This window comes from Aquila chrysaetos, chromosome 4 (assembly GCF_900496995.4).
Source record: "Aquila chrysaetos chrysaetos chromosome 4, bAquChr1.4, whole genome shotgun sequence".
Classification (NCBI taxonomy): Eukaryota; Metazoa; Chordata; class Aves; order Accipitriformes; family Accipitridae; genus Aquila; species Aquila chrysaetos.
Genome location: NC_044007.1, coordinates 10,414,528 through 10,438,068, shown reverse-complemented (window position 1 = coordinate 10,438,068; position 23,541 = coordinate 10,414,528). Strand labels below are relative to the sequence as shown.

The 23,541-nt window shown below is 38.1% G+C and overlaps 1 protein-coding gene across 7 annotated transcripts in view; it reads right to left on the bottom strand.

Annotated features, from left to right (window-relative positions):
- Positions 1–5,153: 5,153 nt before the first annotated feature.
- CYRIB (CYFIP related Rac1 interactor B) overlaps positions 5,154–23,541 on the bottom strand; it is a 102,176-nt gene continuing 83,788 nt past the window's right edge. For 3 of the 7 annotated variants that reach the window (XM_030011691.2, XM_030011688.2, XM_030011690.2), the window contains exons 4-13: positions 22,102–22,184; positions 16,013–16,134; positions 14,220–14,325; positions 13,023–13,159; positions 12,294–12,371; positions 12,079–12,195; positions 10,877–10,956; positions 9,559–9,685; positions 8,686–8,756; positions 5,154–5,951 (exon numbers count right to left, since the gene is read on the bottom strand). In XM_030011691.2, coding sequence (XP_029867551.1) covers positions 5,888–5,951; positions 8,686–8,756; positions 9,559–9,685; positions 10,877–10,956; positions 12,079–12,195; positions 12,294–12,371; positions 13,023–13,159; positions 14,220–14,325; positions 16,013–16,134; positions 22,102–22,174 — 975 coding nt within the window. In that variant the 5' untranslated portion in view covers positions 22,175–22,184 and the 3' untranslated portion in view covers positions 5,154–5,887. Of the gene's footprint in view, positions 5,952–8,685; positions 8,757–9,558; positions 9,686–10,876; positions 10,957–12,078; positions 12,196–12,293; positions 12,372–13,022; positions 13,160–14,219; positions 14,326–16,012; positions 16,135–22,101; positions 22,185–23,221; positions 23,305–23,541 lie in introns of those variants that run through there. The other 4 variants (XM_030011692.1, XM_030011693.2, XM_030011694.2 and 1 more) reach the window with 4 other exon arrangements.

Sequence of the window (23,541 nt, the reverse complement as noted above, 5' to 3'; positions counted from 1 at the left end):
TAAAGAAAATTGGTTAAAAGCTAGGAAAAGCACAGTTAAGACTTCCACATTACTTAAGCTCAAGTTTTTCAGCAAATGCACTCCCACACTGCTTTTAATTACACCAATGCCGACCAGAGGTCACATAGCTGGTTATGGGGACATCAGTTTTATACTGCAACATCTCCCTCCACCCTGCAATCGGACACTATCTCCTGTGCCCCTTCACACGATGGGTGTGTTTCCAGCCGCATGGGATGAGCTGGATGTGCACACATACTCCTTTCCCAAGCCTGGACACCGGCCCGTTATTTGGGCAGTGTTCAAGCATCACTTTGACACAATGAGCACATGTGAAATCACGCAATGCGGGAAGATGGGGAGCCAGGATAAAATAAGCAGCTCAGTTTCTTCCTTGCCTGCATCCAAGAAAAAGATGGGCCACAGATCAGGCCAAACACATGCTCTTGCCAGGCCAGCTCTGACTTGGGGTTGTCTTAGACTCCCATGACTATAAAGGCCACCTCTTCTCTGCCTCAGTCGGTTCGTGGTGTACCTGGTTACCAGCAAGAAATAAAGCCATGCAGGACATATAGACATCACCTGCAGCAGGAGTTCTCCATGCTTCTGCAGATGGGGACATCAGCGATACACCCTGGATGGTGAGGAAGGGATGAACATGCAGAGACACACATCCGGAGACCTTGGCATCAAAAGGGATTTGCCATCACTAACAAGGAATCCTATGGCAGGAGCCTGGAGAGGACACGTCTCTCCAATATCCCACCTCATCATCATGATCACCAGGTGCTTGTAACTCCTTGCCTCATTTATCGGACACCTCTGACCCGCTGCATCAACCTGTTGGCTTCTGGATAAGGCTCAAGCGTGAGCAGAGAACGTAGGTCCCCAGGGCAGGAGCCTGCAGGGGGTAGCAGACTGCTACAGTTCACAGCAGACTGCTACAGGGGAGAAGACTAATACACCTGAATTTCTCCAACTCCTGTTGCACAGAGGTCCCAGAAGTTGTCCTAGGACCTGTTCTCAATCATTCCTAATCACAGCAGCACACGGAAGATAACAGACAGCAACAATGTGTTTCTATATGTATTAAATCAATGTTTTTCAAAAGGAAAAGTAAGGGTCTTGCATGAAGCTGTAACTGTGAAACACAGACATGACTGAGCAGGGCAGCCAAGGAAAGGCTGCAAGTAAGCATGGCCCCAGGAGCTCCAGGACCATTCGCACACAATGCCAACCTCAGTAAGCATGTTCGTAACACACCAAGTCCATGTAACTTACTACTAGCCTACCTTGCACTCAACTTACTACTAGCCTACCATGCACTCAAGCATTGCTAGTGAAATAATTACACAGCTTTATTCTACAACTTTCCCAAGTCTTGCAACTTGTAACATCCCCACAGTAAGTAGATGACCTCACCTCTGCCCCATACGACTCCACAAACACCCACTACATGCTATTACAGCTGTGACAAAAAGGGACCAGGACACTGCCCAGATTCAAGAGACAGGGTCCGATTATACCTGGCTAGATTTGCTCACCAGGTACAGGCCTCCTTGTGTCATAACTTTGACAGAAGCAATAAGCCTGTCCAGGCACCCTTGTATCATCATGGTAATAAAACGGAAGGATGAGACCAGCCCGAAAGGATCATTAGCACTGAAGCAGGGAAAGGCAAAGCACTACCCCGGATCCAGGGCACAAGAATTGGATGCAATCATCCAGTTTTTGAATATCCCATGTGATAGCAATTCATTACAAAATTCATATGCAAATTGATAGCATGAACTTTATGCTGGGATTGCTTTAGTCCTTGCTTCACTGCTCCTAGATGGAGAGCTGCTACTACTGTATTGACCAGCCAGCAGATGTTACACCGGACTTGGGAAAAGGAGTGAAAAAATTTCGCTTAGGCACAGTAAAAAGACCAAAAGAAAGAGCAAGAGCAAACGGCCTGGTAATTCAGAGCTAGTCCTCTATTCTGATAAAAGAAAGCTGCTTCACAAAGAAGCATTTCTCAAAATTTTGAGAAACAAGTAACCATAGCCAGGAAGGGCACCCTCGAGGATGCCTCCTGCCTCGAGCAGGCCTTGTCATTACACGTGGCAGCAGCACCCAGGAACCATCACAGCGAGTTTCCACACAGACGTGCTTTTGAAATGCCACAACTATGAACCCACGGCGACTGCGTAAACTACTCCTCGTTAATTATTTACATTTATTTCACAGGTATCAGTCTTTTCAGGGGCAGAAAGACAACACTAAGTTTAGAAAACCTGAAGAAAAGGAGGATGAGCTTCCTTCTAGTGAAGCAACTGCCTGAAGAGTCACCACATCCCCGCTGCAGAAGACTCACTGGCATTGGCGTTGTAAGCCAGGGGAGAGCACCCAGAGGACGGTCCATCCAGAATGAGATGTTTGCCTGGGAATGCTTCAAGTTCACCTGCAACAAGCAGCCATTTCAGGATCGCCCTCTCCAGATCTGCTCCAGCCATAATAAAACTTCTAGGAAACAGGCAGCATTGCTGGCAAAGTGAAATGCTGATGTGGTTTATAAGCAGAAGCTACAGACAGGAAAGAATACTTTTTTAGGAGAAACATTTCCATAATTTGTGTACTGTTTATGTGAAACTTCGAGATCCAAATCAATATCATGTAAGCAGGCTGGCAGTAAAGAACTGCAGAAAAAAAAAATCCAGGGCTTGTGGGGTGGCACAGACTATTAGCCCTGTGATCAGGAGCGAAGCTATGCAGCCACTTTACTGTCCGTGAATGGTGACATGCATCTCACAAGCCACTGTAAACCCATTTCCCCCAGAGACCCACCTGGGCCCAGAATTTGAGGCCCGTAAGAAAACAGCAATAGCATTTACACTCAGAGACACAGCATCACGAGAAGGTGGCCTTCCACCCACAACAGCAGCTACAGGGTGGTTACGCTGGCTCACAGCAGAGGGAGGGTGGCTCATTTGAGCAGAGCATTTATTTAAACCCATCGACTGCCACCCAGCCCAGTGCCCCAAGACTCGGCTATCACACACACCAGGGTGGTGCCATCCAAAGTGAGCAATTTTCCCCCAAAACTTACATAAAAGCTGTTTGGTGGCCAATACTTAGTGCTGAGCCTGCCAGCTGCTCTTCTGTCCACTACTACAGATAACAGAAGAATTAAAAGAGAGAGAGGGCAAAGATTAAAGAGCGGTTTTGCAAGGAACAAGCACCAAAGCTTGAGCAGCGAACACACAGCAGTTTCAGTTAAAAAATGCAAACAGCTGATGCCTGATGCACGGGAAGGCCTGTCCTCTCTTGGAAAGCTCACAAGTAGGGAAGCTTGCAGATTTGCGGGCCAGCCAACTCCAAGGCACGCCAGCTCTAATCTCCTTTCCCAGCTGCGTACACACAGAAACTGCAGGACACAAATGCCGGAGGAAAAAAAGGAAAGCTCCAATTATTCTCAGACCACAAGAACAACGATGTTTAAAAGCACGATATTGGCAGGGCAGCAAAAAGGAAGAGCTGTCCAAAACAGTCAACTGAAGAAATTGTGTTGCTTTAGTCAGTAGCCATTGAGGCAAGACAAAGAAGAAATCTGCTATATGGCTAGTTCTTCCATAATGGCACCCAGGCTGGATTTACTGTTTCAAGTGTTTTCTAACAAGATCGGAAATAAAAACTGTCAAATACCCAAGTTCTGCTTAAAACCTATTCTCTGTAAATTAGGTTTTGTTTAGAAAGTTTTACTTCCAAAAAATAACACTGGACAGGAATATGATTTGCCCCTCCTGTGATTATTATTTGAGAACTGTATTCACAGTAACAAGGCTGAGATGAAATTCTTTTTTTCCTTGGGGTAATGAACTCATGAGGACAGTTACCCTTTCAGATACACGCAGAATGGTTGGTTGTATACAGTTTGTAACACTCATACAATTCTGGGAAATTTTTTTTTCTTTTAAAAAACCCAAACAAATCAAGTTTTGTCCTTTCTCAGCTGGATTCAACTGTGATACTGCCAAAAGGACTAGAGAGCAGTACCATGTCAAAGTAAGAGTATTTTATTACTGTAGACAGCACAGCACATGGTTTGCTTTCTCTGTAGCAAGAACCTCTGCTAAGCATTCTTAACAGTAAAGAAAAAAAGATGTATTATCCTGCTTAAAAGAGAAGGATGTGCAGGTACCAGCAATACACACTTATGCCTCCTTTGAACTCTTTCTCACTTGTCATGATTTAAAATTTTGCAGACCTCTTTCCAAAACCACCACCACCAACAAAAAAAAGGAAAATCTTTCCTGATGGTGCAGAAGAAGGGTGTGCTCAAGAAATCCAGCATGGTCACACCAGTATGTTACATTTGGAGCTAGTGTGCCATGCAAAGTTACAAAAGTCCAGCAAATAAAGCTGAGGGTGTTCACGCTTGCCTGCAGGTTTCAAATCTCCTTTCCAGAATGCTGAGAACTCATTTTAGGCACAATCACAACAGCACCATGCACATGAGGTGCACTAACGTGTGCCCATTGATGCAAAACATGCCATTTCCCAGAGATGTTCTTTCTAGTAATTCTCAATTCTTCTTTTCCCCTCCAATTCTTACCCTCCCCAAAAAAGCTTTCTTTTCTTCACCAACCTATGAAAGCTTAACACTTGTTGTGATAAAATACTAGCCAAACAGGAAACATTATTTAGTATGCTAAGGTTATTCAGATTTTACACACAGTTCAAAATACCTAGATCCACATGAGCATACACCAGTATAAGAGTGAGGGAAGTTAATCTCCCCACCACTGGTACGGAAAGAGCCAAACTGGCAGCCTCATCTGGAACGTCATTTCTGATGACTGTACCGAGACATCAACGTGAGTAGCCAAGATGCAGGTTCTTCAGCGACATCCGCCGGGATCTGTATGGATTGTAAAAGTTCTTCCCCCCCAAGCCCCGTACGAGTAATACTTCTGGGGACAGGGAAGCAGCACAGAGTGGAGAGCAAGAACCCTGAAACATACTAGGCTTAAATCAGTGGATTAGACTAGTGGTTACTGGTAATGAAACAGCAGAGTTTTCACTATATAAAATTTATAAATTTATTTTTTTGTAAAAATCCAAAGAGCACGAAGACATCTCACTCAAAATACTGGTAAATCAAACCACACTTAGAAAAATGAAAGCTGATTTTATTATCTTATCCACAGCCAATCATTTGACATGAACATGCATACGTAATTTTGCTACGCACACACCACAGTTTAACGTTAGTTATTAAAGGTTAAACATACAACATACATCCTTACAAAAATGAGTCAAAATGCAAACGTAACTTTTAAACAAAACAGTTTTTACTCATTTAAAAAAACCTTTGTGTTGGGTACCATTTTGTACAAACACAGTTAATTTAAACAAATCTGCTTTTAGTTTCCTCATGGTTGCACATGAAAATAAGCTGCAATAGAAAATGAAGTCATCAAGGGATTTTTAAATAGCAGAAGTAGGCAGTCTTGCCATGCAGAAGAAGCAATATTAAATATTAGTTTTTCAAAAAAAGAAAAAAACCACAAGTTTAAAAATATTTAGTTCAAGTCACAAATCTTTCCCCAGTACAGAGAAATCCAAATGCAACGCATAATTAGCTGCCACTTAGGATGGCTATTCTGAAAAGTAGAAATACTTTCCAGAATTGATAATTTTCATTGATTTGGCACAGAAAAGAAGTCTGAGCTTACTTAAGAACAATAAAGTGATTAAAAAAAAGGGTAAACAGGAAGAGAGAAAATAAAAAGCAAGAATGAACGAGATAGTAGTTGCAATCACTAAAAAAAAAAAAATTCTGTGCATCTCAGTCATTGCAGAATACTGTCTGTCTACAGCAGGTGCGAATTCCAGGTAATTGTTATTGCAACATGGATTTAATTTGCTTGGAGGTAGTCTCATCATTCAAATGCTTTGTTGTGTACCTAAACACAGAAATAAAAATCAAGTTGAGAAGAGCATGGATGCTATTTTACTTTGGCTTAACGTATACATGTTTTCTCTGTTTATGGCTCAACCTGACTGTACCGGAGTAAAACCCTCAGCCACTGAAAATCACCCACTCCACAGTTACCAAGTACACAAATCAGACATTCTGATCCGAAAATGCTATTGTCAATCAGAACTATAACACAACAGCCTTGCACCAAGTGGAGTTAAAAATAAGCCTCAGCTGGATGTTGGCTTTCATGCTCATAGGCCATTTCATAGTGAACTCATGTTACCACTTGTGATAGGCAATTATCAGTAAGACTGAGGTGTCTGTCCATAGGAAACATCTTCAAATAAAACATAGCTTCAGAAACTTTTCTTCAAAACTGCCAGTGACCAAACCTTTCTAAGATTCCTCAATAAGAATGGTTTTAATCACTTTTCAGCCTAATTTCCTGTTTAGTTCCTGTGCTGCTAAAACTAAAGAGTATACACGTGTTTATTCCAGCCCATTCCCCCTTCAAAATTCTCTACAACATTAGCACATTTTTAAATCACTACAAAAAAACTCAGTCATCTCTTATTTTAAAAGAAAGTACTGTACATCCTTGATGCTGGCTTCTTTGGATGATTAATTTCCCTGATTTTCCTTCCCTAACTGTAATCTAAAAGCAAGTAAAAACTTATTCTGTAATTTAAATTTAACATGTTAAATTAGCACTTTTATTGTTATCCACGACCGCAGTGATATTTTAGTTGTTCACTTAAAGAATATGCAGTGACTCTGTTTTGGAAATTAATATCAATACAGATTTCAGCACTTTTTGGTAATTTATACTTTCCAAAAGAGGCCTGAGGGTCTCTAAAATCCTGAAAAGTTATTGCACTTGGTATTCTGCCCATGTGAAAAAGCTTAACTTGATCACAATACTTATGTGAATTTCAAATTATAAAGAGCGGATCTCCCTCCAAAATCCATACCACCTTCCATTTGCTTTTAAGACACATTATCTATCTCTTGAGAAATCACAAGAACTTCTAAAACTCCTCCAGAATCAAAGACTTGGATTTGGACTTAATTTCTCATGACATCATCTTGAATCTGCTTTCATCACACATGCACATAGCAGCTCACCTCTGCATCTCCTCCTAGCAATTCCGCATGTGATTTAAAAAAAAGACTTAAATATCCTACCCAGATGAATAATCAAATGTATGAAATCAAGACTGTTAAAGTATGTATGCATGAAATGGGTTGGTGTGGTAAAAGGTCAGCATGACAGCACAGACTGAATTTACACTGCTAACCACAAAATAATGCACAACGTAGTGAGAACCTGAACCACATTTTCCATGTACTTTAATAGTGTCAAACATAATGGGGAAAAATGGGGTACCAGTAAAGATCAGTGTTCATTTGCAGCTGCAATCACAATAAATTAGTCAGAGAATATAACACTAATATAGCATTTTTCCTCTGGAAGCTTGTGTTTTTACTGATCACCATCTCAGACTGATCACATACAGGAGGTTCAGAAATGAATTTTAGGCATAGAAATACTCATATGAAGTCTCAAATTAAGCCCAGATTTATTTTTTTTTCTTTAGCTAATAATCTGAAAAAACTTTGCAAGTGAAACCACTTATAATACCACATTATTTCACTCCTTGCATCTTAACACAAAAAAAAGAGAGCAAATGAAATTAAAGCAGTTTCACTACAGATAAAAAAACCAAAGTACAACTGCACACTTTCAGGCAAGACAAACTAAAGCTTCCACATTTCAAAGTGAGCACATGAATAACAATACCCAGTTACAGTTAACTGTTACCAAAATAATACGATACTTTTTCACATAAGAACAAGAATGAAGCCTTCATCTGCCTGTCACATTTTGGCACTTCTTGCCACTCCTCTGATGCTGGACACCCACATGAAGAACACGTTACTTAATACAGATACAGTTTCATGACCCAGTTTAGCCGTTTTTACATTTCTATACAGAATGAATTTTTCTTTACCTTTCCAATTAAAGTGGCAACTTCATCTCATCTAGTCTACAGGAAAAACATTGAGACTCTTGCCTTACGTACCTCCCTATAAGTACTTCGTGAAAGAGGAACAATTTTTAGTTACATATCAAAAAACTACCTGCCTTACATGTCTGAAGCTATCTGTGAAACATAAAAATCACATGAAACTACTTTTACATTCTACTAATAATAAATAAAATCATTAAGCCATGGTCAAACCACATGCAGCTGAGGATATGGCCAATGCATACTAAGCCAGCCATTTCTTTGGTAAGCTGGCACAAATCACAGCGTGCATGCTGCAGCTGCGCATTTGCTTGTTTGGTTGTTCAGACAGCAGATGTGATCACAAGTTGACTTCTAATTAGATTTTAGTAGGTATTATACTTTGTCATCAGTTTTAACTTCAGGAACAATGTCTACTGTCACGCTTATGTCTACAGACTCGTTCTTAACCTGCATGCAATTAAAGTATGCAGAAAGTTATCTTAGCATGAACAACTGCAAGTTTACTACCTAGCTTTTAAAACACAGTAGCTTCTTGCATCCCTGTCTCAAGACACATTGGAAAAGAAGCCTGCAATAACCACATTCACCTGTAACACTGACTCAGTACTTCGCTGCTGAAGGAAATGCCTTGGACAATTTACGAAAATTCACACAAAAATATTTCAGATAAAAGAATAAGAGTACCTGAGAGCATTTAGAAGGCCTTCTACACTGTTAGGAGGCTGGTCTTTAAGAACTTTGATGCATCCTTTCATCTAGGAGTTAAAAAATAAAAATACAGCTTTTTTTCATGCCAATACTTTCTCAGTTTATAGAAGTGTTTTATATTCAGTTTGTCAGAGAGAAAAAAGGTAAGTACTTAAAAATTGCAGCAGTGTGACAACATTTTCTTGATATTAGAAAGGAATTAAACTTTCAGTATTACATTTTCCTATGACAGAATGGCTTAGCTACTTAAAAATCTGCATATCTTTAGCCAATGCAACTTTGATGTCAAGCTCTGCTTTATTAACCTTAAAAAAAAGGAACTGTAAACAAAAATCTCTGTTCATCATAAATCCATTAAGAATTATTACATTCAGCCAGTGAAATAATGACAAACTCTGTAGGTAATACAATGGGATAATAGTCCACTTGAAACAACCACAAAGCAGCATACTGTAACAGCATGTACTCCATAGACTTACTATCAAACAACAGCAGAAAGTTAAAGACTCGAAGACTGGTGGATGATGAAACTAGCTTTTTACCAGATAGTGAGGAAGGAAGCTAGATGCCATTGTTATTTCCAGTCATTCTGATTTGGATCTTTCAACACAACCACTGTTTACAAGTGTTTCAAGACACTACCTGAATTCTATCAAAACAGATTTTTCATGACCTAACAATGACCATTTATGTGCCTGAAGGCCTAGCTTGTATTTCTCACTGCTTATGTGTATGGTTTGCTAAAGCTACCGCTATCCATTTAGCGTCAACCAAAGTGTATGTCTGCTATTAGAACCTGGAGGACACAACTTAAATACTCCAAAGATTATTCTGTAACAATAAACTTACATCAATTTTTGAAGTTTTGGCAAAAGCGCCCACTGGATGCACGTGGTCATAGAGTATGATGACACCCACCATTACCCTCAGACAGAATGATACTGTTTCCTCATTTGTAAACCTGCTTCTATATTCACTGTAATTTAAAAACACAGATTGTTATCTATCAAACACAAGATAAGATTACATACTAGTAATGCCTGAAATAAGATTAAAGAGAAAAATCCTACTATAAGTCCTCAGAGAAAAAACAAAAACAACAAACAACAAAACAAACCAAACAAAAACCCCACAACCTATCAACCCTATTTGCTTCCCCCCCCCCCGCCCCGCCAATAACCTGCCTACAAGTCAGACCACTGCTTAGAAAGAGTTATCTGGAAATTAACAAAGATTCTGAAACCTAAAACAGCACCCTGCTGCTATACCATTTTTCAGGTATATATTTTTGCAGGAAAAAAAAAAAATTATTAAAACAATGCATACTAACTTTGCCTTCAATGCTTCCTACTCTCTTTCCTGCCACCCTCTAATATAAACACAACCCAAACTTCTGACTCAGGAAACAAAAAAAAGGAAAATAAAGCAAGCTTAATGAACAACGCTTAACTACTTTCTTCAACGGGGCAGACCATTCTTAAGAAGGGTAAGAATATAAATGGAGCTCTCAATGTGCTCCAAGAAAAAAAAAAAAAAAAAAAAAAAAATACTGTGGTATTTGGACAGAAACTAACTTAAATAAGACATACCTCATACCTGAGTACATTTACCAATGGGAAGCTACTTAGAATCCAGAAGAGACAGATAAAAACCCAAAGTTTACTTTGACTTCTTGTTCACACTCCCAGTGCCTCTCAAATTTACAGCAGACAGACTGCCTTCATGCCCAAAAGTCGTCTCATAATTCCCCAGACAGGGGCGCTGTAATTTTGTTACAGCCATCAGCCGAGCCAACTTGCAACGAGGTACCAATCCAATGCATTGCCCATAACCCCTCTTCCAGGAGGCCCTAGGCAATCATGCTCAAATAGTATATTTTCCTGAATTATACATGAGAAAACCATTTATAAAGAGTGCCAAGAGTTGTCTAGCTTTCATAGCCATTCTATTTTTAAATATTAATATGTTCAGAAAAGTAGACCGCATGATTTGCATGGCTAGCAAAATGAGATGTTAGTTTCATGTCAAGATAAACAACTAAGTTGGTAAAAAACCCCCACCATAGCTCCTAATTACCCCAGTTATATTTCTTTCACCTTTTGCATCTCAGGTCATGTCTTAAATACAGAGATGATTCATAAACAATACGAGCACTGTTTATACTCACGGGGTTTCCAGCATGACCCTGCACACACTAGCCATGGTGCTTAAGCAATCTGTTGTATTCTCTATCGGTAAATTTTTATTCTGCAGAAGAAGATGAACAGTTTGCAATTCAATTATTGTGAAATATTATACTACAAAACCTAAATCAAATCAGTGGTCTGCTCACATGGCAATGTGCAGGAATTAAAAACAACACCACAACTATGGTAAATCAGGTAGCCTCGCACTGGTTTTTAAAAATATTACAATATGGATTAGCGACTTACAGAGTAAAGTTTACCATATGGGTTTTGCTTGCTTGTTTGTAGTTAAAGAAATACATCATTGACACTACTGATTTTTGGGAAGTTTTAAAGGAATCCTGCTCTTTAAAGACAGAAATTTCTATAGCCAAATACATGCATCTGCTGCAATAGTAAGACTTAAAATTGTTGCAGACAAACATCTAAGAAATGTAAAATAAGATACCATTTTTCTCAAGGCATTTCAAATGTAAAGCAGAAGTTAAGAAAAAATATTAAAAGACATGTATCTTTGTATTAATCATGTAATGTACAATTATTTTTTATTACGAAATAGTATGCATTCTTTGCATGCAAGACAAAAATCATCACAGTTACAGAAGACAAGCACAATACTTGTAGTGACTGGATTTTACCACTAATATTTATTTAGATAGTTAAGGATAAATAGGGATGTGTCAAAATGTTGACACATTGAACTTTTCCAGTTCAGGTTCCTCCCTTCTTCTGCAATAATATAAGTATACTTGACTTTACACAGCACAACAGTATGTCTTGGGAAGGAGAAAAGGAAGCTGCATTGCAATTCTGTTGTTCCCTCCTTCAGGCACAACCAAGCTATTTCCCTTTCAATTTTCTGAAGTTTCTGCTCTAAACCACCACCAAAATGCAGGCAATATACTTACCTCTCCCACCTCCCTCCTCAAGGAAAGCTATCAATAGCAATGTTGTAATGCTATCCATTAACCTTTTGTGACACATCCACAAGGTGGCTACCTGAACTTACTCTAACCTCCATGGCATCTGAGAGAGACACTTTATGTTTCTTGAGGCTCCAAAAAACAAGTTCGATTTCTAGGTGCCAGATTAAGCCTGATACAAGAGTTTTGTATTGTAAAATTATGTCTGGCCCTGCAGTGCTTTGAAGTACACTATCCAAGCTATAAATTTATACTCTTACCTCTGACACAAACTTTGTTGTAGCATCACTTAAGGTTTTCAACATTGGTGTTGCTTCAGCATAAAATAAAGACATTCTGTTTGCCAACTCATTATTTACTTCATTTTCTCCCTCTGCCTATAAAACAAAAGGAAAAAAGAATTTAGTTGTTCTGTACATGAAAAAGATAGGTGGTAGTATAAGATTATATTTCATCTCATCCAAGGGTTACCTACTGGGACATTGTTAATCCTCATACGGCTCAGAGTTCTTCTATAGTAGCTGAAGTCATTCTGTATAGCAGGATTTGTCATCTATATAGATATGGAAGTAAAACAGTTGTGACAAACTCAAGAAAAATATAAGGACAAGTATTCATAAAATGTAATACTGAGAAAAAGAAAATATTCAGCCTTCTGAATTAAAAAGGCCTGTGACATTGGGAAGTGATATGTAGAACATAAAGCTTTCTGGTTAAATACTCAGATTTTTCAGAACAAGATCTAACAAGAACAAGAAAAGGAGTAGTCTCCTAAATACGAATTTGAAATTAGTAGGTTAAAAAAAAAAATGGCTTTGCTAGTTTGACTCCAAGGATCAGACCAGCAAATTAATATTATTTCAGCTTAGTTCTTTGCACATTAGCAAGAAAATAGCTGGACTATGGGTGTGCACATCCTAAAAGCAGCAGCATTATCCCAAAAGATATGCCAAATTCAGATGAAGAAACATGATTAATATGAATTGAAATATAACAACTGCCTAAAGCTAATATGATTTTTCATCTGCTTTCCAGTTCAATCTAACTCTAGGTCATGCGAACAAGCTGAGCATATTAGATATTTCAGTATCTACTGCACACTCTTTTCTAGAACAGAACACAACACAACCCAGATTGCTTCAGTAAATACACTTGTTTTCTTTTTGCTAGCCTTTGTGCTTACAAAATTATAACAAGTTCTTACCTTGAGCTCATCAAATCGGAGTGTAAAGTGAAGAATTTCTGCAAACTGCTTAGCAAGAGCCTGCTCTCGCTCCAGGTGTTGCGTTGGTGAATATGGAGTGCTTGTTAGGGCTCCCAACAGACCTCGCAATCCTGCCTCTTAAACAAGAGGAGAGTATTTTTGCAATATATAACTGCACCTGCTTCTTGTATCTCTATTGACTGATATGCTGCATGCTAGACTTAAAATATACATCTTTCAAAATACATGGTAATTAAAAAAAAGGGGGCTTGACGAATTGCTTCTATGTGCCACTGTTACTGTATTTTCTTATAAACTACTGTAAAGACTAGGTCTAATCAGCACTGACAGCCATGAAAAAACTTCTTGAAAAGTTTTATTCCAGCTTTGTCTGCAACATTTGTGTAAAACATATTTCAATAACCTGTATTAGCAGACTGCAGCCTTTAAGATAACACAGAATTCAAGAGGTGCATACCTATCAGCAGAAGTCATGTTTGTTTTAAGATAAACTTATAATCCAACTTCCTGCTCATCTTGAGAAAAATACCTCACCTCTTTAACAAAGCAGAACTTGCCTGCATAAAGCTTCCATTTTTTGAGCTCATTTTTTTACGAGCCATGCTAACTGCGTCTAAAAGCGAGGTAACACAAATAGTTTGTGAAAAAAACAAATAAAGTCTAATAGGTTTTATCAGCTTAGACACATCAGTCAAGTTAGTTTTGTAAGCGGCATGAAGCACCATCTTAAGTATTGCACCTGCATGAACCAAGATCAGGCTTTCCACAGACCAAATTATTACTGGTGTTTGAGGAGGAAATAATACAGTCACTTCTAAGTAATCTTGGTATCAGAAACATTAACAGAATTAATTCCCAATTAATTGGTCTACTAATTTTCAAAACAATCAGCTGGTTAGTGCTTTCCAGAGTTACTAAAGGGGTAGAGAAAGAAGATGACAACTAAGTGCCCGTTCCCTCTCTCCTCTCAGTATCCATTGAAGCAAGTTTGCTTTCACATGCAAGAAGGCAGTATGCAGATGTAAGTAAGATCCAATCCAGTGTACAGAAGGAATCTATGCAATATGAGCTTTTATCTACTAACAAGGGGTTGACCTAGATGCGTTCACATCTGAATATGCCAAACGTACTAATTCATGACGACAAAAACCTCCAAGTTAATACCATTCCACTTACCTAGTCTTTGAGAAAATTCATAGAATTTCTTTAGTTTGCCTACTAGTGGAACAACTGCACCCCATGCCTTCTCTTGCAGCTTCTCATCATTGGGATGCTGTATTGCCTTAAATTAGAAAAAAAGAGGAAAAAAGTATGCTCGGATTAAGAATAACTGATACATGGCTGGAAAAAAATATATATGCAGGACAATTGTTTGAAAAGCTAGTAATTAAAAAGTCTACCTCCTGAGAATCTTCCAGTTGAGAGACAAGCCTGTACTAACCCATGTCTGTTCCAAAAAGCTCTATATACTTGTGTTGAAAATAAGTATCCTGAATAAGAAAACAGCTTGGAGAGAGTATAAAGAAATTGTTAAAAATAAAGCTACTCAAATAAGAAAGTTTATGTAACTAGATCTAGTTAATTAAAATCAACAACTTTATCGGGGTACCTCCAAGCAAAAAAGTTTAGTGATCAAAGCCTCATCCTAATGTTGGTATCTATGACCAATTTCTGAATTAGCGAAGGGGGAAAAAAAAAAAAAAAAAAAATCAAATTTGCTGTGAAATTCAGGCTAAATATTACAGCAGGAACATTTCAGCATAATCAACATAAAGCACCACCAAGACATAGTGTATACAGAGCTTTACAGTAAGCTTCTCAGACAAAGCCTTAAATTCAATCTCTCCAGGTATTTATGATAGAAACTAGACTACTTAGCAACTGAAAAATTACTAAGAAAACAGAAATAAAAATGCTCATAACTTTCCTGCTGCATCTTCACGGCCAAGTCCTTGATTCCAAAAAATCTGTTTCAGTCAACCCTGGGCTGCAAGTTGCAGCACACTCCTCTCTGGTCCCTAGAAAGTTTCCTTCCTGTGATGTCTGCCTCCTCTCAGGACTGTCTCTCTTCTTTCTCCATGGGAGCTGCAGGCTTCCTTGCCGAGACACACATTCCTGCCTGATCCTACAGCCTCTCTGTGAACATGCTCCTTCCTTGAAGAACAAATAAGCTATCTCCCCTCCTAAGGGTTTTGTATGACACAGTTACCCTTCTTAAACCTACCTTATGAATTCAACAGAAAGAAAAAAATCATGGTACTTCAATTAAAGCTGAATGGCTATGAGTATCTCAAATTCTTCTGGAGTGAGCAGAGACTCCTCATATCTAACAATATTTCTTAGGGTATGTTACAGTGACTAACTCCTCACTTTAGGAGCAAAGCAGCCCCCACTGCTGCATCTGAGGAAGAAGGGAAGGGGGTTGAGAGAGCATTTATTCCACCTTTTCTTAAAGGTAAAGGAAAAATGGATTGACATGCTGTACAGAAACTTTGCTTCTGTTCCAAACATCTACTTTAGTAAATAAAAGCCAATTAAAAGGGATTGAAAATGAGGTGCCTTTTGTGTTAGGATTATCACACATCAGACTTCTCCAATTAGTGTACAAAAGGTGTTGATGCTACTCAATACTGCATTGTAGTCATGCCACGCTCCCTCCAAATTCACAGCTAACTCAAGAAGTGCTTATGTAGGAATATAATAAAAAAATCAATAGCAACAATTCCATAAAAAGTTTGAGAAGCATCATTTGATATTACATGTGTGCATTAATATTATTGAAACAAGTGACGTCTGTTTTTGCTGCTAAAAAGGAACATTCTAGAGCAGAAATTCAGGACAGCAATTTTAATAGACAACATGCTCTGCCAAAAGAGCTCCTGCAAGCAAAGTTAAAATCCAGCAGTATTTGGTTAGGATCAGACAACCAACAAACACAGGCTGCGCACAATCATAATGCTCTAGCTCACCTCTCGTATTTCATGGCCAGCTCCTCTATATGATTGCAAGTCTTCCAGTATTCCTTCTGCATCCTTTAATACTACATTCACCTGATTATAAATTTCCTTTTCAGATTCTGTAGGTTGGGCATCTAAACAGTAGAACATATTAAATATATATATATATTTAACAACAATATGGAATTCAACAGGCACACCATCACCTACGGGACAAATTCTTTATGCAGCACCTCATCAAGAATTTTCATTCTCTGGAGAGCTACTGCAATGTATGAGGGACTCCAAGAGAGTAATTGTATTAATTTTAGTAGACTTTTAGCTTCATTTTGCATCCCAAAAATCCACCTGGAATCTATCCTTCCTGACTTATTTAAAATTGAGTTTGGAGAAGAAATCCTGACAAGTCATCTTTGACTGTCGTATCAATCTCACCTTGGGGTGCAGTACAAACTCAATGGAAGAGACTTAGGTAAGCACTCAAAAGACAGACTCACTGCAGATTATTACAGGAGGTGTTCACATCTATTGTTATCTAGAAACACTGCATCAGATTATTTTCCATCTTCCCTGCCTCCCCTTTTACTGGTTGGGAAAGGAGCCGTATCTTATTTCTAAATATATTTAATTCTCAAAACATATTTTTAATTGCAAAATCAGAGCTGAGAACAAAAAGATCTAGTGTAAACTTGGTGGGGTTTTTCTTCCCTCTCCCCTTTTTAAGGATATATGCTGTCTCCCAGTTTTTCTATAATTAGCTAAAGACTTTCCAAAAGTATATTTGATCATCATTTCAAAAAGCCACGTATACATGTTTAAAGAAATGTGATTCAATAAGAAGTATGTTTTGAGAAGAATCAAAAGGCTTTAAGCTTTAAAAATAATCACCTAGTACAAATATTCCAGACCTTATTTATCTGATATGAGATCAATTTTTCTTTTAAAATTCTGAGGGAAGCTATAAGGTTAGATCCTTTTAGACTGATATATATATATATAAAAAAATTTTGTTAAGTTATTGAAGCTGCTACCGAAGGTCTTACCAAAAAAAAAACCAAAACAAAACCCACCCCAAACCCTTCTCTGTTTACATGGGCAAAATACATTATGAAATAAATATCACTATATTTTAATGCAGGATTTCCAATGCCAAAAGTCAGGGTATTAACAATAGATTTTTTTTTTTTTATAGGGACAAACAAAATCTATCTACAGACAATATATCCTCATGACTTTGAGCAGTTTAAAGAGTCTGGAAAATGTCTTTTTAAAAATGCTTTACCATGATGCATATGTATAACTCCCACTAACAGTGATGGAAGTTAGGTATGTACTTACATTAAAAAGAAAAGGAAAAAAAAAAAAAAAAAAGACAGTAACCTAGTGTTACATATTAGAAAAAAACATTAGAAAACAAAGTTTGTATTAGGAGAAAATAAGTTTCACATGCATTGCCTGTCTGGATTTTGCTGTAATTTTTGCATACTTCTTCTCATTTTTATGTTTTAATGCATAGAGAGTGAGCGTTATTAGCAATTATGCCTATATATAGACCTTGCAACAGTTTAACTGTGATATTTTGAGAACCATCAAGAATTATGGGGTGAAAAAAAGCTGGTCACTCCTTTTAAACAAAAATAAAATATAAGAGCACCGCATTGATTAGGCATCAAGTAGAAGTGGCCAGTGCTATTCAGATCATCACAAAGGTCACGTTTATAATTTTGAAAGCTGCTGAAGACTGCTGTAAGAAATGAAGACAAAAAAAAATGAGGGAAAAGAGCAGACAGGTAAGCACCAGTTGACTGGCAGCAGTTCATGCACAAACATGAAATGCTACAGTGAAATACAGACTAAAACGTGAAGCTCTGTAGCATTCCAGATTGTGTTGTTAAATAATGCAATCAAGACTTGCCACTTGGATCATCTCACACTGAGTACGTCTCTTGCCTATTTAATTTTTCATGCCATTTTTTCTTTACCCTCTTTAGTAAGGATAGTTCATTTTTCAATGGCGGGGCTGGGTGGGGGACAGGACTGCAGAAGGGCCCACAAGAACTCCTACTCCTCATTTCAAAACCCACCAACAAGCAGAACAGGTGTAGTAGTATGACCTCCCAAGTTTAGACATGAAAATCATTTTCCAGACACAAGTTAAGTGGTCTTCACTGAACAGCTGGCTATGGAAGTCAACACCTTCAAAACCTCTGTTAGTGTGTTTCACTTAGGATATAATCAGCCAACTACTGTATTTCATTTCCCTAAAACATTCCAGGAAACATTTCTAAAGTAATGGTTTATACATGAATTTGTTGGGGTGGTGGGTTGTTTGCTTGTTTGTTTTGATTATAAAAATCTTCTAAATATGTAACTTTTAAAATCCAGTAGGCACTGGATTATTTCTTTAGGTATGTATTTCAGTTTGGTGCACCTAGTCCTCTCCAATAGAAGAAATCTATAAACCTGATTTGTCCCAGCTAAGTTCCTTTCCCATCTGCAATTCTTCTGCACCTAGAAAAGAGCTCAAATTTAAAAAGTAAACCTAAATTCTTTTATATTCACTTCACAATACATTTAGGATTTTATTAGAATAGATTTAAAAGGCACAATATAAAAAATCTTCAAGCCCTAGTGCTGGCTAGCTCAGAGCAATTGGTTTATTTGCTTCTCAGTGCTGGTTAGGGCACTGTATTCTGAAAGCCCATCACAGGAGGAGAAAGAGGGAGAGGTTCTTCTTCCTAAGCACTGTTGTAATCTTGAATAGATGGAGGTAGCATTCCCATGTATCAATATGTACCTGAGGACTCAAGCTATAGGACTTTCACTTGAGAATCACTAATTGTGGAACTCGTTTTCCTCAATGTGGAGTGCACAGAGCAGGAAAGGGAGTTGTACTTCTGGAGTTAGTCTTGACAACTAAGAAAAAGCAACCAGCAATGCAGGGCATCCAAACAGCAGGATGAAGGGATTTCCCTTTTCCCCTTCCATGGATGTAAGTTTCTGCTACAACTTTATGATAAGGCTTTGCCTTTACCCAGCAGTGTTTTCCACAGAAAGAACAAATGCAGCAAGCACAGCACAGCTCACTGAAATGTTCTGAGGTTTGATGTTGTTGCCACAGGAGTCGACCCCTGGTTATTCAGGGCAACTTTCCCATTTTTAATCCAACACTAAGACAAGTGAAGACTGAGGTCCCTCACGTAAATGGGGAGTTCTTATTTAAATTAATTTTAAATTTAATCAGAACATTACTGAACTAGATGCAATATACATTTAGAGTTCAGAAAGCTCACACGATAATGCATTAAAGACAAAAGAGTAGACTTGAAAACAATATACAAACACTGTTATGTGAACTAAATGCTATAGAAATATGACAACATATTGCATGCGGGGAACACACACATTTAGTGACTGTTTAAAAAAATATTTGGCGAGCCTACAGAACTAGTAGGGAGAGAAATTTGGGGTTAAAAGTTTATACTGCACAGCAAACACTATTTAAACTGGGATTTTTCCCAGGGAAGAACACATCAAGTCATCTGAAACTGGCTGGGACAAAACTCGCAAGCAAGGGAGAGAAAAATCCCAGACTGCTGTAGATGAAATAATTTATTCATCTCTATCATCATTACTATGGAGAATGCTATCTTTGTGGCTCCTCTGAAACCTAGCCAAGTTCTTTGGAGGTAATGCAGAACACTTTCAGCGCTCACTTGAGATCACCATCTGCAACCAAAAGTACTCTGAATTTTAGCTACTATTCAAATCAGTAAATTTGGAAAGGATTTGCACTGTGAGATTTGCACTGTGACAGTGATGACACCAACACAGAAGTTGAGCTGTAAGTTTCCCACATTGTAGGTGCCTGTTTCACATTAACAATATTGTCCTTACAAAGCTGTGCATTTTACTCTGCTCATGTTAAAGTGGCACTGCAGAGACTTTAGTAGAATACTTAAGCAACTATTTCTTTCAAATAGGTAAGGTGAATGACCAAAGAAAACATAAGCTTAACCAGTGGTAAGGCAAGGAAAAGCCAACAGCCCGTTATATCATTTATCAGAACATTTTTTGCATGTATTCTGATAGTCACACAAATCACTGGAATTTAGCACCAAGATAAACATCTGGAAAAAAAATATCTTAGAAAGCAGTCTAAAACCTTTCTAAATCTGGAGTTTGTATCCCTATAAAGGTTTATGGACATCAGATTTTTAGCTCTTCATGGTACTGTGCAAGAAATGTTTAACTAGTCTACTCACTCCAAAGATATATGTGGATTTAAGAACAAAAGACTTCAAACTGTGTATTACTGGGCCAGGCGTAACATAGAATGGCAAATTTGCTTTTAATACAGAGCTTACTTGCTCTTCCACATAAAAACACAATGTTAAGTATCACAAGATTAAGTGCCAAGTCTTGAAGAAAGATCTTGACTGTGTCAAAGCCAAGATCCTGTCAAGGCAAGCTATCTGAAACAGTAGAAAGAAGCATGGATACACAATATAGCAGCAAAAAACAAATGCAGGACAGGGTCCAAAGTGAATAAAGAACAGTCTAACAATTCAGCCATAATATAAGTCACTTAATTTGACTGCGTATGTAAACATTTCATGTCAGCAACCTGCTTACTCTCATGCCAAATCTTGTTCATGCTCAAAACATGCACTTTAAAACAAAATTGATAGCTAAAGAATCATTACTCTTTTAAAAATAGCAGCAATTTTTATTGCAATTGATTTTAGAATTATGCCTCTTGTATCCAGCTAACTTGAATTTAATTTAGTCCAATCAAATAGTCATTATTTGCAAATTAAGCTGGAGCTTCACAACTCCAATATTCTCCCATATCAGTTCTCCCTACTTCACTAAGTTGTACCTATTCTAATGCATTTCACATATGTGAAATTTCAAGTGGTTTTAAACAACATTTTTCTTTCTGATTTTTGAACAAAGCCCTTAATTATCTTCCCTTTATGAATAATATGTATGGCTATAATCTTCCAATAACAATATATTCAGAAGAGACAATTGATAAAATCAACAGTACAGGGTAAGGGATTAGAGAAGTTACAACTTTAAACATCACTGAAGCAAAAACATGTTTCTCCAAGCATTTGCTTTCCCATTAGAACTAATATAATCAATTGCTACTGTTTCATCAAACACAACTGAAAAATAATTTGGGGGAAGAAAAGAAAAGAAGATATAATGAATCTCAAATTATCACAATACTTCATCAATTTTTTTATTATGCTATTCCATTGTATTCTATTACATGGTCAAAATGCACCTGAACATTAGTTTTCTTATTTTATGCTTGCTGATGTACAGCTGGGTAAAGCAATAGCATATCCCAAAAGAAAGTAATTAAACATGCATAGCAGCAGCCAACAACACTTACCTGCCATTCTTAGGCTACATTACATCATGCAACAAAAACTAAAAGCAGAAATACTAACAATATGTGAACCTTCCAGAACGCGCAGCATTGATCAGACAAGCTACACGTCTCTTTTCAAAAGCAATTTCATCTCTATACTCTCTGAGCCCCCCCTTTAAGGAGGGATGAGCTTAATGATCAAATTTCAATGCCAAATCAAATAAGGTTCACATATACACCTTTAACGTGATGATGTTGGAGAGCTATGAATAGCTGTTGTGAGCCAATCTGTATATGCAGCATTATTCAGTGGCACACTGGAAGCAAAGAGAAGAGAATCAGGTTTCATATTCGGTCCTTCCTTTAAGGTGCATGTATCTTCTTGCAATTTCAGTAAGTCTTCAAATAATTAAAATTCTTTTTAAAGTTTTGATTAAAAGCAGACAGAATTTTGGTTTAAAACAAGGACCATATCAGATTCCAACAGTAAGATATAATTTGAAAGCCCTCCCTGAAATAAAGATTTTACGTTTTAGAAACTGAGGTTATTTTAAAACAGATTATTGCTTTCTACAAAAGTTCGCTGAACAATTATCCATAGCTCAGGCATGCAAAGCTGTTAGAAGGATGGCAAAGCGAAAACATACACTTAGTACATGACAAATGCAGTCTACTGCAGGCAAAGAGTAATAGATATATAAAATCATCTTCTCACTTTCAAAATCAAGGAAAAAATTTGGCCCCTGCTCAAGGTCTGTGCATGTCAAAACTTTTAGAAGGTTCCCCATGTTAAGGTACCTGCCAAGACAAGAATGAGAGAAAAGAAAATTTTCTTTTTGTAAGAAGGAACAGCCCAAATATAGTTGATTGAAGCTGTGGGGGAAAGAAGACCAGAGAGTTCCATCAGGCACGAACCCATCCTTCAGGCTGCCACCCTGATGGGTGGAGGGTGACCCCCACCTTGAGGACGTACAGCTGGTGATCCCAGAGATGCAATGCAGCTTTCCTGTAAGAAGTGACTATGTCACCAACATCTTCACAGCTTCCCCTTTGAGAAGGGGGCAGAACTCCAACCGAAGGCCTTGCCAGTGACTAATTCTGTCCCAGCACACCCTAGCACCAGTGTCCTGAGCAGGAGTACCACACTGAGGACCAAGTACTGTATTTGCAAGCATTGACATGGTAGCCATGCTACAGATTTTTACCTGATGGGACAACAGAAGGATAGAGCTTTAATTTTGTCAGCCCTTATAATTTTGTCAGAAAGCCATTATAGAAAAACGCATCAAGATACATCATTTCAGTGTGCAGAAAATGCTAACGCAGGTATGCCACAGATCTTTTACACAAGGTGCCCAAAACATCTGTGAAGCCCCGACAATTCCACTTTGGACTTTTGGATGGAAAAAATACACATTAACTGCACCACGAATGACCAAACCAGGATCAGGAATGATTTAGTTCTCACTCTTGTATAAGATAGGATTACAGTGAAAAACTGCTTAGCACAATTACTATGGCATACTGACAGAATTTTTCGTTTTATGATTACTAGATTTGCAGGCAGATGGATGGACATCACTGACCACAGAGACCCAAAATGACTAAGCACAAGGAAAGAAAATTTACACAGTAGCATGATGGTGGCTTGGCTACTACTGGAGGCGGGGCGAAGAAAAAAAACAGAAAAAAAGAGGAATGGAAAAAACACATGCAAATCTTTTTTCAAATTGCACATTTGTAACTTGAGTCCCCTAGCCTTCACTGCAGCAGGTATAAGCAACCCTACTGTTACCATTTTAAATGCACCAGCTGTGAAGGGCCGAGAGACTTACTTTCAAAATCCAAGAAAAAATGTGCTGCATTGTGGTCTATGTCCCTGGTTAGCACCTTAATGAGATTACCCATGCCAGCAAACCTAAAAATAAAAATGGCAAAATAATTTAGTTCCAATAACCATTTCCTATTTTAAGTACATGCCTGGGGCTCACTGGAGCAGGGCTCCCATTGGGTTTTGCCCACTGGATTCATCACCTTCTGGTGGGGAGTAGAAAATGCGCACTGTACAGCGCATTTCTACTCCCCTTCTTCTTGGGAGGAGTAATTGTTGAAAAAAATTAAGAATTATAGCTTTGACAAAAATAAGTTCTGAATT